Here is a 13,631-nt window from a genome sequence, read left to right on the forward strand (position 1 = left end):
AACAACTTGTGCTTCAAGTCTTCAAAGCATAACAGTGACACGTCAAAAGGTTACAACAGAAGCTTTGGAACGGGCTACCACTGGCCAAATCTGGGATAATATGAGCACTAAAATAATAATAGTATATTTCCATTGAATGAAAAGTAACCCATCAGTCCATATTAAGTAAATGAAGGAGAAAAACAAGTTCTCCTTATAGTATACCAACGAATAAATATGGAAGTGATGGGATTAGAAAACAGCCCTGGCTGGTGTGGCTCAGTGGATTGAGTGCTGGCCTGAGAGTCAAAAAGTTGCTGGTTCAATTCCTGGTCAGGGAGCATGCCTGGGTTGTGGGCCAGGTCCCCAGTTGGGAGTGAGGCAACCAATCGATGTATCTGCCACACCCTACTATTCTTTCTCCCTCCCTTCTTCACTCTAAAAGTAAATAAATAAAATCTAAAAAAATAAGAGATGCTGAAACCAGGGGGTAAAGTTTCATGAGGAATGGGGTTTTTAGTTTCAAAGCACTACTCTACAAAATGCTTACTAGTAACTTTCCAGTGGAGAATCCCAGCAGGCATCACCTCAATGAGGTGATTAAGGTTGACATCACCAATGGGGTAATTCAATGGGAAGCACAAATCCCAGTAGGCAGCGATGGAAGAACACAGCACCACTTATGATATTCTTGCCAAAAAGGCAGAACTTGAACCAAACCATGAGGAAATATCAGCAAACCCAATTTGAGGAGCAGCCTGCAAAATAGGTGATAATCTTCAAATGTCAAAGTCATGAAAACAAACTTGAAGAAGGCTGAGGCATGACTGCTAAGCAACAAATGGCTTTTCTTAAATGGTAAAGGATATACTGAGATCATTGGGAAAACCTGGTTATCTGTGGATGGTAATATTTCTATGTAAATTTCTTCTGATGGACTTATTTGGTGCTATCAGAGAATGTTCCATAACAGGAATTACATATTAAAATATGCAGTAGTATTGAGATATTACCTTCCAACTTACTCTTAAAAATGACTGAGAGAAAAACTTAGTATCCTTGTAATATTCCTGGTACTACACTTTTTTGTAAGTTTGGTCTGAAAAAATTGCTTGTGTCTTCTCACATATATAACTAAAATAAAACAAGTTGAAAATCCAAAATGTAGGAGTGCAGACTTGAACACATCCCATAACTTATGGCCCACAAGAGAAACATGTAAAAGTGTTAACTGAAAAAGAGCAGAACATAAAAAAAAAAGTAACAAGGATGATGATCACATTCAGAAGTGATAAAGTTCTCTCAATTTCTTTTTTTTTAGAAAAGATTTTATTTATTTATTTATTTTTAGAGAGGGGGGAAGGGAGGGAGAGAGGGAGAGAAACATCAATGTGTGGATGCCTCACATGCACCCCCTACTGGTGGGGACCTGGCTCTCAATCCAGGCATGTGTCTTGACGGAATCGAATTGGCAACCCTTTGGTTCGCAGGCCAGTGCTCAATCCACTGAACCACACCAGCCAGGGCTAGCTCTCTCAATTTCTATGCGTCAAACATTTAAAGACACAATTAAAAAAAATAAGTCAAGAAGATCCTTTTAATTTTTAGACACATGTTATTAGAGGGGGGAAAGTACTTAAAATACCTCAGAACCACATATTTGAATTCTCAAATAACTTAATAAAACAGTCAAATGACACTTATCACAGATGATACTTTCACATGGAAATAAATTCTTGATGCCTTTAAAATCCCTAGTTTCCCTAATTAGGGAAATATCCCTAATATCCATGAATATTTCAGTTATTAAGATATTACAAAATGGTAAGAAAGATTCTTTGAGATCTCAAAGTAAGAAAAAGCTGGAGAAAAGTATATATTAAAGGTCTTCACAAATATGAAGCATGATTATTAGAATCTTGGTAAAAAGTAGTTTTTCCTAGCTTCAGGGCTCAACCCTGATTCCTGGAACTGCCCAACATCACAGGACACCTTCTGTGGATGATCTTTTAAAAAAGCCAAGGCGCGGCCATCCTGTCAGGAGCCAGTGTCGGTCCAAAGAGGTCTGCGGTATTTGCACTGAATCCAAACTCGGTACATTGTCAGCTGTTTCCCTCGGTTCACTTGCAATCGGCGATCCACTAGGTTCTGAACTTTCTCCAGTCCAGCAGTTGTAAAAAGTGTGTCCAATTCATCTAGTTTGGAAAAGAGATGTTTATTATATTTTAAGTGGCTTCGGTGGGGCTGTTTAGCTAAAAATGCAGTAGTGGCTTGAAAATAGCAAGTTCATGCTTAGCTGGGGGAAGCCAAACCATCGGTGAAGGGTGGCCTGGAACCCAAGGGCAAGCTTCTCTAGGAGTCAGCTGATAGGGAGGAATGTTCATGCAGGGTCCTATAAATACCTTAAAATTACACATAAAAACCTACATCTATGTATGTCAAAGCCATTTTTTTTTAGGGAGAGGTTTCATCGCTTTAACCAAAGGTACAGAGAAGTATGTGACCTGACCATGGCCCAGCCATGGAGTTTTCCTAAGGCACCGGTGGAGGAGGAAACCTGCACCTGGGCAAGCAGCAGAGGACAGCTCTGACTGACATCTGGAACCCGGGGAACACTAACTTCACCCTAACTTGGTGCTTCTACGGCACAACCCACTCAGAGAGTGAAACAGCTGCACTGGAGTCTTGCAAAATGGGCTGGTTTCCCGTTTCGAACAAAATGACAGGGGGGGGAAGGACAGAGAGAAGAACAAGGCGGAGGACTGAAGGCGTACACGCTGAGCCTATTTGGAGAAGAGTGAGCGGTTCAGGTTGGCTGTGATGGACAGAAAAGAGCAGGAAAAGGCTGCAGAAGGTAGGAGGGCCAGATGGTCTTACCCCCGAAAGCCCACTGAGGAACCTCTGACACGGCACTGCAGCCGTGCTAGCGTACAGAGGAGTGTTGCTTTCGTACCTTGTGTGAAGAAGTAAACTCTGGTGCCGTCGCCTCTCACGTAGAAATTTTCAGAGAGACACTGACCTGCAGAGCGATATGGTGAAAATCAGAGAAACTTTAACATGTGCGACTCTGACCCCCTGTCCTAGTGTTCTGTTTCATGCTGAAACAGGCTGTGTTTCCCCCTTTCCCTAACTAAATAAATACCATACACTCTTTGTTTAAAAAAGAGAGAAGGAAAAATAAACATTAAGCAATATAGCTAAGTTTAAGGGAAGGAAACTTAAGACGGCCACCAGTACCATTTTGGTGACTGCCATTTCACATGTCTCTCCATGTGTCTACACGCACGTGTTCATAAATATGACACACACATTGTTTTGACCTTGGACACACTCTCCCTTCTGCTGCTAACCGCCCCCTGGCTTTATGCCAATTCAACACCCTGGTGTATAATCCTTCACCTTTTGAATGTCAACATAATCTTAACTGTTTTACTTATTTGTGTATTTCTCCCCAGCTACTGTTATATGTGGGATCAAGTTTGAAACACTTACCTGCACACAGGTCTTCTCAGTTGGTAACACAATGGAACCTCCCCTCCCATCCCCGCCCAAGACCAGTGTATGGGGTCTACCTCACAGGACAGGCGATCCATTCCCCTACCCAGAGGCATTCACTCTGTTCCCAAGACTTTGCTTATGTACATTATTAGGGGATGGTTCTTGAGAAATTCCCAAAAGGACTATTGAATTAAACAGATAATACATGGTGCTTTTACTTATTATTATTTAAAAAAAGGTTTACTTATTTTAGAAAGAGGAAGGGAGGGAGGAGGAGAGGGAAGGGAGGGAGAGAAACATCAATTTGGGTGGGTCACTGATCTCCTTATCCATTTGCTAAGAGCCCCTTGAAGAACAAGATATTAAGTCTTTATCTGTTTTATGCACTGAAAATATTTGCCTTTTAACTTATTAATGGTATCGTTTGCCACACCACATTTAAAATGATGTACTCAAATGTCTTTTTCCTAAAATAGCTTTTAAAAGTAGCTGTCTTGGTTAAAAAGACCTCCCTAATACCTAGATTATATAAGTATTCAAAAATAGACCACCCCTGTCATGTACTAAGTGGCTTTATATGTGGAGCTATAATTCTGGAGTCTCTATTCTGTTCCACTGATTTGTATGTCTATTCTGATGACAAAACCATTGTTTTGATTGTAGCAGCAAAATACCTTTTTTAAACCGAAGCTGAGCCATATCGTGGCGGCCATAGTCTCGCAGGAGCATCATCCCTCCAGGCTTCAGAAGCCTGCTCAGTCTGTCAATGGCCTTCTGCATCCTGTGGGGTAACAGGGAGTGAAGATCAGGTCTCTTTAAGGGCGGGATGCCTTTCCCTTGGTGCATATTCTGAAAATCCAGTGGACTACCTAATCCTGAAATCTTAGATCCTCTGCCCTTGCTTTAGTTAGAACAGGAACACACACCCAAATTTCTGATGTACCTTCTGGGGCCTGCTCACAACTGAGGGTAATCTGTTTCCGCCTTAGGGCTCCACCATAACGGAAGTGACAAATTCCGCCTGGCTCTTTTCCTACCCCACCCTGTGCTCCCAAGGCTTCCCGACCACCCGCTGTGGGACTAACAGTGGACTCATCTGCCTGCCCCTCTAGGGCCAAGCTCTCTGAATACAGAAAGTGAATCTTTCCATTGGTTAAGTAAAGACTGAACCTCAAGAACTTAGAATTTACATGGTAACAGTCAGTATGCAAATGAAGACCTATGGGCACTGCACATTTCCCACTACGCTTTCCAAGTCCAGGCCTGGTACATGTTTTGGCTTTTCTTACTTCAGAAGTATACACACTACAGACTTACAAAAAAATACTTGAAGTTTATTTAAATACTAAACTTATTTTTAACTTTAATGCTTCATTTCAGTCCATGTCAGTTTTTAAAAGTCTGTAGCCCTTCAACTCCTGCAGTTATTAACGTTTGAGCCAGGCCAGGCCCTGTGTGCTGTCCTCCACTGGCTTTCACTGCACACTCCCAACACCGGTCAGGTCCGCCGACTCAGTGCTATTCTAGAGGGAACGTGGGCTGGAGGAGACCAATCACTCAACACTGCTTCCTTGAGATAGCATTTCACCAGGAAGATGAGTTGCCTATGTCTAGGAAGCTTTAACAGTGTCTTTTAGGGCACAGTAATTGTCTTTGATCTAAACTGGTTTTATGAAATTCTACTGCACTTCAGTTTTCCACAGAGCTTAAGGATCAGAGAACAGCTGAGTTAAGCTTCACTGTAAATTTTGTGCTGTGGGCAAAAGCTTCCTTTATTTAAGGCATTAAAAAAGACAAGTAATGAGATGTTATCTAACCATGGTGGCACTCACAGTTCTAAAACAGCATGCTATGAGATTATCAACAGGAAATTTCTCCATACACCCATTAAGAATGGCTCCCCCCTTCTTTGGGGATATTACACCATAAAAAGTGAAAAGAAGAACCAAGCACTACAGTCACTAAGCAGAGGTTTAGAGGCTGAAACAGAAGTTGAACTTCAGGACAAAGTTAGAAAAACAGCTGAGATGCTTCCATCATTTTAGATGGAGTGGCTTCTACCGAACATTCTTTTTCTTCAAGGCCTAACTCTGTTATCAAGGCCCCTGATTAAAGCTGTGTTTTTGTTCTACTACTGGTTAAAGGACCTATAACTTACTTGTCTGGAACAACTGCTGAAAGAACAAATATGAGGACGATGACATCAAGACTATCCCTGGGAATTGGGTAGCTCTTATCTTCATCACACAAGTCGTGAACAAAGGCAAAACACCGAGAAGGTTCATATGCTGGATTTGTCTGCAGAGGGTTGGAAGACAGAGACACACAGGTTGGAAAATGTTTCCAGAGCCTCAAGGTAAGTTAATCTTGCTGTGAGTATAATTGTGGTTCCTTCCCTCTGAGGGATAGAGCTCAAATCATTAAGGCACACATTCCTACTCAAAGGCCAAGAACAAAAAACAACTGTAGTGAAGAGCCTGTGGAATCCAACTGGTGCTTTTACAATGAAATGTTCCCGATTCTTCTACTATATTCTGACGCAGAGGCTTAAATCTGAGGACTGGAAAATGATCAGGGAGGTAAGTGACCAAGAGAGAAAAGAGGAACCTCATAAGGAGAAAGACAAAACATACTGAAAAATGTGATTTAAAACAACTCCCAATCCAACTACAGCATATTACACAGATCATAGAATTCTCCAGGAAAAAACTATTTCTTTAAATGTGGAAAATTTTACTTATTACAGCAAACACAGTTTAGGGTAACTTCTCTTTTCACATCTCTTTTCTCCAAAAATGTGACTTTGCTCCTTACTGGTCATAGCTAATTAAAAAAGGAGCAAGCAGATTATCAGCTGGGCTCGGTCAATCAGACTCCTTCTGGGGACTCTGGAATATGGACAGTCACGCTGGTGAGGTTCTGAGAACACCTGAACAGGGTGGACCTGCAAGGGAGTGGGAGGGGCAAGCATGTTGGGGCCATGTGCAAGGCCAGAAAAAACCTATTACTGAAAGCTAGTCTGCAAAGAGAAAACAAAATTTATTTTATTTACTAATTTTTAGAGAAAGGGGTAGGGAGAGAGAAAGAGAGGGAAAGAAACATTGATTGATTGCCTCTCACATGCCCCCAACCGGAGACCTGGTCCTCAACCCAGGCACATGCCCTGACTGGGACTCGAACTGGTGACCTTTTGGTTCTCAGGCTGGCACTCAATCCACTGAGCCACATCAGCCAGGGCAAGAAAACAAATTTTAAAAAGGCAACTGAGCACTGGGTAATCAGAGATAAGACACTATGAACTTGAGGGAAGTATAGTGATAGAGGGAAGGGGTGGCAACACCTCACCAGCCAGCCAACTTGCCTTGGTGTGAGACCTTTCAGGGCTGCGTTTCAGTGCTGGCTACACTCGAGGCTCTTGGGTTCTATGACATTCCACTGTATTGGTTGAGTTTGTCTATGTGTTTCTGTGACTTGTAACTCAAAGATCCTTGACTGAACAATCACCTCATTTCAATTCTTAAAAAATACCCTTGGAGCGGTCAAAGGCCTCCCCAAAGTTCCACAGCTGGCAAGTGGCAGATTCCGTATTTATGTCTGACCCTCTCCTCTATCCCAGGCTGTTTCAGTACACCTTTGACTTCCAGACCACGGTACAATAAGGAAATAGCTAGAAACCATGATTTTTTAGGAGACCTCTTCCCTTCAGTCAGTGAAAATCACCGAGAAGAGCCCCTGCACTCACCTGGACCAGCTGTATAGCTGTGGAAGAAAAATCACAACAGTAAACAAAGAGTCTTGGGTCACTGAAATGGGCAGAAAAAACAAACAGCAGAATAATTACATTACAAACTGCATTATGTCTATTCTCTTTCCTGATTATAGAGTTAAGCTATAAAAAGTACTGTATATTAACAATGTAACAGGTTTTAAATCTTACTAATTTCCCTGAAGACAAAGGTAACTTATAAATCAGATTAAATCAAAGCAATCAATTAATGGATACTAGAGAAATCCAAATCTCCTGTAACCCACTGTTATATATGATGCAGTAAGAGTTTTGAATAACAAATGCCACTCTTCTCCTTTTTGCTGTCATGCAGTTAAACTTTAAACGTACTTACTTGTTGGTTTGTAAAATTGGAAAAACTGTGTTTCCCACACCACAACCGACCTGCAGATGGAAATGAACTATTAGTCATAGAATTTTCCAAATTAAGTACCTGAAGCTAGATAAGTAATGAACAATAGGTAATCTTGCCTAATTGTATTAGGGATGATGTGGTGACCAGAGCCAAACAGTACTCATGACATTACCTGACTTTGACCTCAGGAGCCCTTAAAGAGGTAGCATGGGCTTTCGTTAGCAGAAGTGAGCTGGTCTAAAAAATGGGCATGGGTTGTTTTTACCTTTTGAATTCGAGTGAATGGTCTTGTAGATAAATTCTTTTCTTGCTGAACTCCACTATATCACAGAAAAACGTTTCTAATAAACTGGGCTGAAAAATTCATGAACAGGGGACCATTATTTCACTGTCCTAAATACAGTGCTGAGCATGGTAATAAAAAAAAAAAAACAGTAACTACTTAATAAAGGCTCACTGTGTGCCAAATACTGTTAGCTATTTACGTACATTATTTCAATTAATCTTCATAAAAATTATGAGGCAGATGGAGACAGAGAGAGCCAGAAGTCCTATTCTGTAAGAGACTAGTACAAGGTCATGCCATGGGACTCAATCTTAAGACTAATCAGCTTCCAGTGGAGCATGTGGTCACCATTTGTGAATTTACATTACAGTACCCACCTAGACACTTTTCCAGGTCTAGCCTTGCCTCTGCAACAGCCTCCAGAGGTCTTGCCTCTAGCCTTTGCCTGTGCAGACTCAAAAGACAAGACTTCTCCCACATCTGAGAAGCAGGCACCATTCCAACTAACCTCTCCACTTTATAACAGAAGTAACAGAAGTTGTCTTGGGACTCTTCCAGATGACAGGTGCAATGTGACCTGCAACTGTCAGAGGCAATATGAAGTTCCCAGGCAGCACCTCAGGAGATCTTTGTTTGCCACAACCACCAGATATCTTGGTCTGCATTTAGGGCATTTCAGTTCAAAAAGGGAGGTGATTCTTGGCCAACATAAGAGTCGAGTCTTCAGCAGATGTCACTTTGTGGTTGGCCCCCCTATACTGACTACGTGTACAACATTGCTTTACTAACCTTACTACCAGACAATAAAGGGAGGTTACCTCAAATATGCGGTAGGAGGCTGAGGATCCAGGAAACTCATCAGCACGAACTTCCAGGTGACTGAGTTTCTGAGTTACATTCTCTTCCACAGAAAGAGTCTCTGCTTCATGTCCAAGGCCGTTTGAAGAGCACTGGGGCTGTTCTGTTATGAAGCCCAGTCCATCCTTACTGCTCTTCCATCCAGGCACTTGACTCCTCTTGTTCTCTGAGAGCAAATCCATCAAGGGATTTTGGTTTTGACTAGGTGCCAGCTCTGGGAATTCAGTGAAAAGCCAATGTCTGTCCTTGAAAAACCCATTTTCGTGGATTTTGTAGAAGTCATTCCAATATTTGTTGGCATTAATCTCATAATCAACTGTAAATGTTTAAGAAAAAAAATTAAGAACCATTTTTCAATATTTTATTTTTATCTAATGTCAGTGATCACCTTGCTTCACCAGAAGTCATTTTAGGTTATAAGTATGCTCAATTAGAGCCACAGCCTCAGAGATGGAGACCATTTCGTCCTACCACCTATTGTGTGTGCATTCCCTCCATAACTTGTCCTTCTACGGAACCCAACTTCTGCCAAGACACTTGTTACCTATCAATTATTTTCTCACATCTTTGGACAGCTCTTAACTATCAGAAAATTCTACTGTTAAACAAAAGCTTTTTCTAATCACTTTTGGTCAAAAGGTCCTACCATTTCTCAGAGCCATACAAAACAACTCTTCTGTGTTTTGAGGGCTGTTATTTTTTTCACAAGCTAAATATCCCAGGTTATTCAGTCATTCCCCTGTGAACTCAGTGGTTCCAACACGGGCAGCGTTTCTTTAAATGTGTTCCTCTGTCTGTGGTTTTTTATAGAGTGTGGAGCCCAGAAAGGAATTGTACTACTTATAGATACTGAAAGTGGGAAGAAGGCTAAAAGAAAAATAGAGAATGCTAAAAAGAAAAAAGGGTCTTCAGATGAGAAGAGTTTTGATGCTGGAGGACAGAATATAGTGAAGAAGTGTGGACTGTTTAGAGGAAAACTATTGTTTAAATCAAGGCTGCCCTAGATTTCAGCTTTCTGCTCTTTGTCAATACAGGGCCTTGATAAGTGTAGCAGAAAGAACAAAAATCTAAGAAATTGGATAGTTCCACCACTGCTACTACTAACTGCTTACCTCTGGGCAAGGCACTTAGTGTCCTGCGGTCCAAGTTTCTTTAACTGTAAAAAGAGGATGGTGGACCACATGATTTTCAAAATCCCTTTCAACTTTAAGTCACTTTGATCTAGTTCCTATCAAACTATGTCAGGTAAATATTTTGTGACTAGAATCTTCTTCACTATTGTACAGAAATCTTTCAGTGGGTACTACTTTCCAATTTCTAGTCCCGCCTTCAATCATCTAGGATATAGGCCCAACCAGTTCTAGTTTTAGTATCTAGGGGCATTCTGCAGTGAAGTCATCCACCTCTTCAGAAGTGGTCTCCTTTTCTATGGTCAGACTTATCTCCATTCGTCTCACCCATCTTTCCTTGGCAGAAGCCTTAAATCCGCACAGCCAGCACACAAGGAAAAGACACAAAATTCACCAGTCATCAGTTCCCTCCTCCAACAACATTTAGAATCTAACCACTTGAAACTAGTTTCAGTGGTAACATTTCCTCAGGCAAAGTGTAATCATACATTAAACACATCCCCTAAGACAAAATCCTGTGGCAACTGCCATAGGCCAGTCATATTAATATGAGTCTAGTGGACATAACTGAAAAGTTAAACATTAAAACATAATATCAGTAAAAAATAAAACATCCTCTATGCCCTAACAAGATTTTACCGGTGTAACCCTTTTCCATTCATGCACATCCCCTCCTTCTCCCGTTCCACCCCCGGAGTCCAGGAACAAAGGCTCTTGGCAGTCTCGGTTCTCTGGCCTCCCGCAAAGCGTATCCAGCAGTCCTCTGGCTGTGGATACCATCGAGGGTCGCCTTGGGCGCACCTTGCTTCTCCTGGCACACCCGCTGGGTACTGTTCTCCTGGACTTTCCTCTGCGCCGCTGCGGCCTGCTCTTCCGACCACTCCACATTGTCCCTGGAAAAATGAAACAGGCAGCTGAGGGGCCTCACGTTCCAGCTGCGGACAGGGTGAGGGGCTGGCTTCGGAGCACCTCTTCTGGGGGCGCAGAGCGACTCGACTTAGGGCAACGGGACTTGTAGCTGGCGGGCAGGGGCTTCTCGGAGAGCTCCAGGGAGGACGGACAGAGGGTGAGCCGCGGGCCGATGGAGGGGAAGGGCGATTACCAGGCATTGTAGTGGAAGACACGAGCTGGATCGCTCAGCAAGCGGTTCCCAAACTGCTGCCTCTTCTTGCCGTCCTCCGTGGACGAGCCTTCAGTGAAAGAATCTGCCATGATACCGGACCCGGAAATACCTGCCTCTCCGTGAGGCCAGAACTTCCTGCGGGACCACGCCCCCTTCCGGGAGGCACCGGGTCTGGGCGGGAAAAGACGGAGGCTGGGTAGGGCGGCCCCGGCGGCGGGTCTCCGCGTGGCGCTCGAACTCCTCTGGGTGGGGTTGGTCTTGAGTTGCGCAAGGGCTTTGGTGAACGTGCGTGGTGGCAAGAAAGTGGGGGACGTTCCACTTGAGCCCTCTTTCAATGCTGGGATCCTCCGACAAGTTCCCCTATTTCACTCAAGTCGCAAGATAGGAAAAATCTTGAATCACTTTTGAGAACTAAGGGTACCTAATTCCACTGTAGAACTAATAATGGCCAAAAGGGTTAAGGAAGGTAGCTGGCAGGGTGAGGAAATAGGACAATTTTCCAGCCTCTAGAATCAGCTTTTCATACTGTGAAAGCTATGAAATATATATATTCTTCCCATTATTTTTCTCGGGGAAGGATATGAAATAACCAATGAGAACTTTAAACATTTTTTAGCTCTGGCTGGTGTGGCTCAGTGGATTGAGCATGGGCCTGGGAACCAAAGGGTCACCAGTTCCATTCCTAGTCTGGATACAAGCCTTGGTTGTGGGCCAGGTCCCCAGTGGGGGCGGCCCACACATTGGTGTTTCTCTCCCTCCCTTCTCCTCTCTAAAAATAAGATAAAATCCTTTAAAAAATTTATAACCTAATAACCTGTTTGAATTATCCATACCTAAGCTTATTTGCCCAATCAAGACTTAACTCATACACAGATATAATTTTTGTTAATACAGTTCACCCTCACATTTCTATTTCAATAATTACTACAAACTGATTCTAACAAGAGTCTCTTAGAAGAAGGTATGCTGTCAATATAAGATAAGGTTAATCGAGAAGACTTCCAAAAGAGTAATGATTACCATTTGGAAGGAGAGAAGAAAAGAGTTAGTTATTTGAGTAGTGCCTTACTGGAGTTAGCACACCATGATAACCAGTGATCATTTATGCAGATTCTTTCCCTGGCCAAAACTAGGACACAAATGAGAGATTCTATACATCTCCCACGACAGAAATGGGAACAACCCCCAAATCCTCTCTAATCACAAAGAAAAAGACACAAGGGAATAAAAAAAGATAAGATAGTAAAGAACTTGTACTTTATTTGAAGACAAAATACTTTTGCCACTGTTGTGGTCTTTTGAAACATTTTGAACAAAACCTCCTTTCCGAATAAGTACAAGTATTTTTATCTTTTCTCAAGGGCAGCTGTTTACAGATTTGATGGTTGATTTAGACTTATTCTTGGCATCTTGTTCTCTCATCTACAAGCTTTTCTTCTCCTGCACACCAAAATCTGTTAGGGTTCCCAATCAAGAGTCCCAGTGCGCAATTTCCTACAGAGAGCTCACTCTTGAAGTTACTTATTACTATATTAGTTCCAATAGAGTCACTTAAAATGTCAAACAACTTGGGCTCTATTGATGAAATGTGTTAAAGTGTCCTAAACTTAACTTTTATGCCATTATCTTTGGTTGGGCTGTACAACTCAATTTTCGTCATCTTTTGGGGCACCTAAAGTATTTTTTTCCCCAAGAAATTTGGAAGACAAAGCTGAGTCCTGTGTGGTTATCAGACTGCTGGCCGCACTACGTTTCAGAGGAGCTAAGGGTCCCCCTGCTGGTGAGTGGTGAGAACTCTTCTAGCTCAGTGGGTGGCATGGGTTCCAAGGATGTAAAAGGTTAAGAACTCCTTTGGATTATTGCCTTGGCTGTCAACCCGGCACAAGGTAGTTAATTGTTTCATGCTTTTCTTTCAGTTTCAATCACTGGAAATTCCGGTCTGTGTAAGTCTGTGCTCTGGAACTGAAGTGCCAGGGATGGCACCCTTGGTGCCCCAGTTTGCTCTCTTTGAGGTTTCACAGAACCTGCTGGACAGCATTTGTAGCAGCTCTAGATAATTGAATAAACTGGTTTAAAAGCTTTAATTTTAAAACAGATTTTGTCCTTTTTTTCTTATTAAAAAATAAATGTTTGTTGTAGAACATTTAGAAGATGCAGGTAAGACAAAAGAAAAAAGAAAATACCCCATCGCATCCTTAATTTAACCCATTACACAACGTTGGTTTATATCCTTCCAGTCTTTCTTTCTAATTTACTTATAGAAATAACTTTTAAGTTAAAGTATTTTTAGAGCAAACTGCTTTGTATCTCTCTTTTTAACACCTTCATTGAGGTAAACTTTATATACAATTAAATTAATCCATTTTAAGTGTACGGTTCAATGAGTTTTTGTAAAAATCTATATTTGCGCAGCCACCACCATACTTAACTTTAAGAACTAACATAATAAAGTTTTCTCATACCTCTTAGCGGTTATAGCCTGCTTGTCAACCTAATAATTGCTTGTGAATATCATTCTTTGGTTTGAAATATTTTTTACAACATCATTTTGATTATTATGGTATTGTTTTATATAGCTGTACCATGATTTATTGGACATTGAGGCTTCTTTAAAT

General features: G+C 41.8%; 1 protein-coding gene and 1 long non-coding RNA gene across 2 annotated transcripts; both read right to left on the reverse strand.

Moving 5' to 3' along the window:
* Window positions 1–1,558: 1,558 nt before the first annotated feature.
* METTL2A (methyltransferase like 2A) lies at window positions 1,559–11,158 on the reverse strand. The gene is made up of 9 exons (XM_028519728.2): window positions 10,996–11,158; window positions 10,695–10,786; window positions 8,724–9,079; window positions 7,599–7,648; window positions 7,220–7,280; window positions 5,636–5,775; window positions 4,152–4,258; window positions 2,933–2,998; window positions 1,559–2,174 (listed from the first exon to the last, which is right to left on the reverse strand). Exons 1-9 carry the CDS (start codon window positions 11,103–11,105, stop codon window positions 2,017–2,019), a joined length of 1,140 nt encoding a protein of 379 aa, XP_028375529.1. The 5' UTR covers window positions 11,106–11,158; the 3' UTR covers window positions 1,559–2,016.
* LOC118502177 lies at window positions 9,152–10,687 on the reverse strand. Its single transcript, XR_004904873.1, has 3 exons — window positions 10,167–10,687; window positions 9,876–9,919; window positions 9,152–9,288 (listed from the first exon to the last, which is right to left on the reverse strand). It is a non-coding gene; the product is annotated as an uncharacterized LOC118502177 (long non-coding RNA).
* Window positions 11,159–13,631: the final 2,473 nt, after the last annotated feature.

The sequence above is a fragment of the Phyllostomus discolor genome, chromosome 8 (genome assembly GCF_004126475.2).
Source record: "Phyllostomus discolor isolate MPI-MPIP mPhyDis1 chromosome 8, mPhyDis1.pri.v3, whole genome shotgun sequence".
NCBI classification, from domain to species: domain Eukaryota; kingdom Metazoa; phylum Chordata; class Mammalia; order Chiroptera; family Phyllostomidae; genus Phyllostomus; species Phyllostomus discolor.

What these genes read in the sequence shown, in the direction of transcription:
- METTL2A (XM_028519728.2), bottom strand. Translation starts at nt 11,105, where the DNA reads ATGGCAGATTCTTTCACTGAAGGCTCGTCCACGGAGGACGGCAAGAAG. An exon ending in GGTGTGCCAGGAGAAGCAAG is followed by an intron (nt 9,080 to 10,694) that starts GTGCGCCCAAGG and finishes AAACATTTACAG; the next exon opens with TTGATTATGAGATTAATGCC. An exon ending in CAGCTATACAGCTGGTCCAG is followed by an intron (nt 5,776 to 7,219) that starts GTGAGTGCAGGG and finishes AACCCTCTGCAG; the next exon opens with ACAAATCCAGCATATGAACC.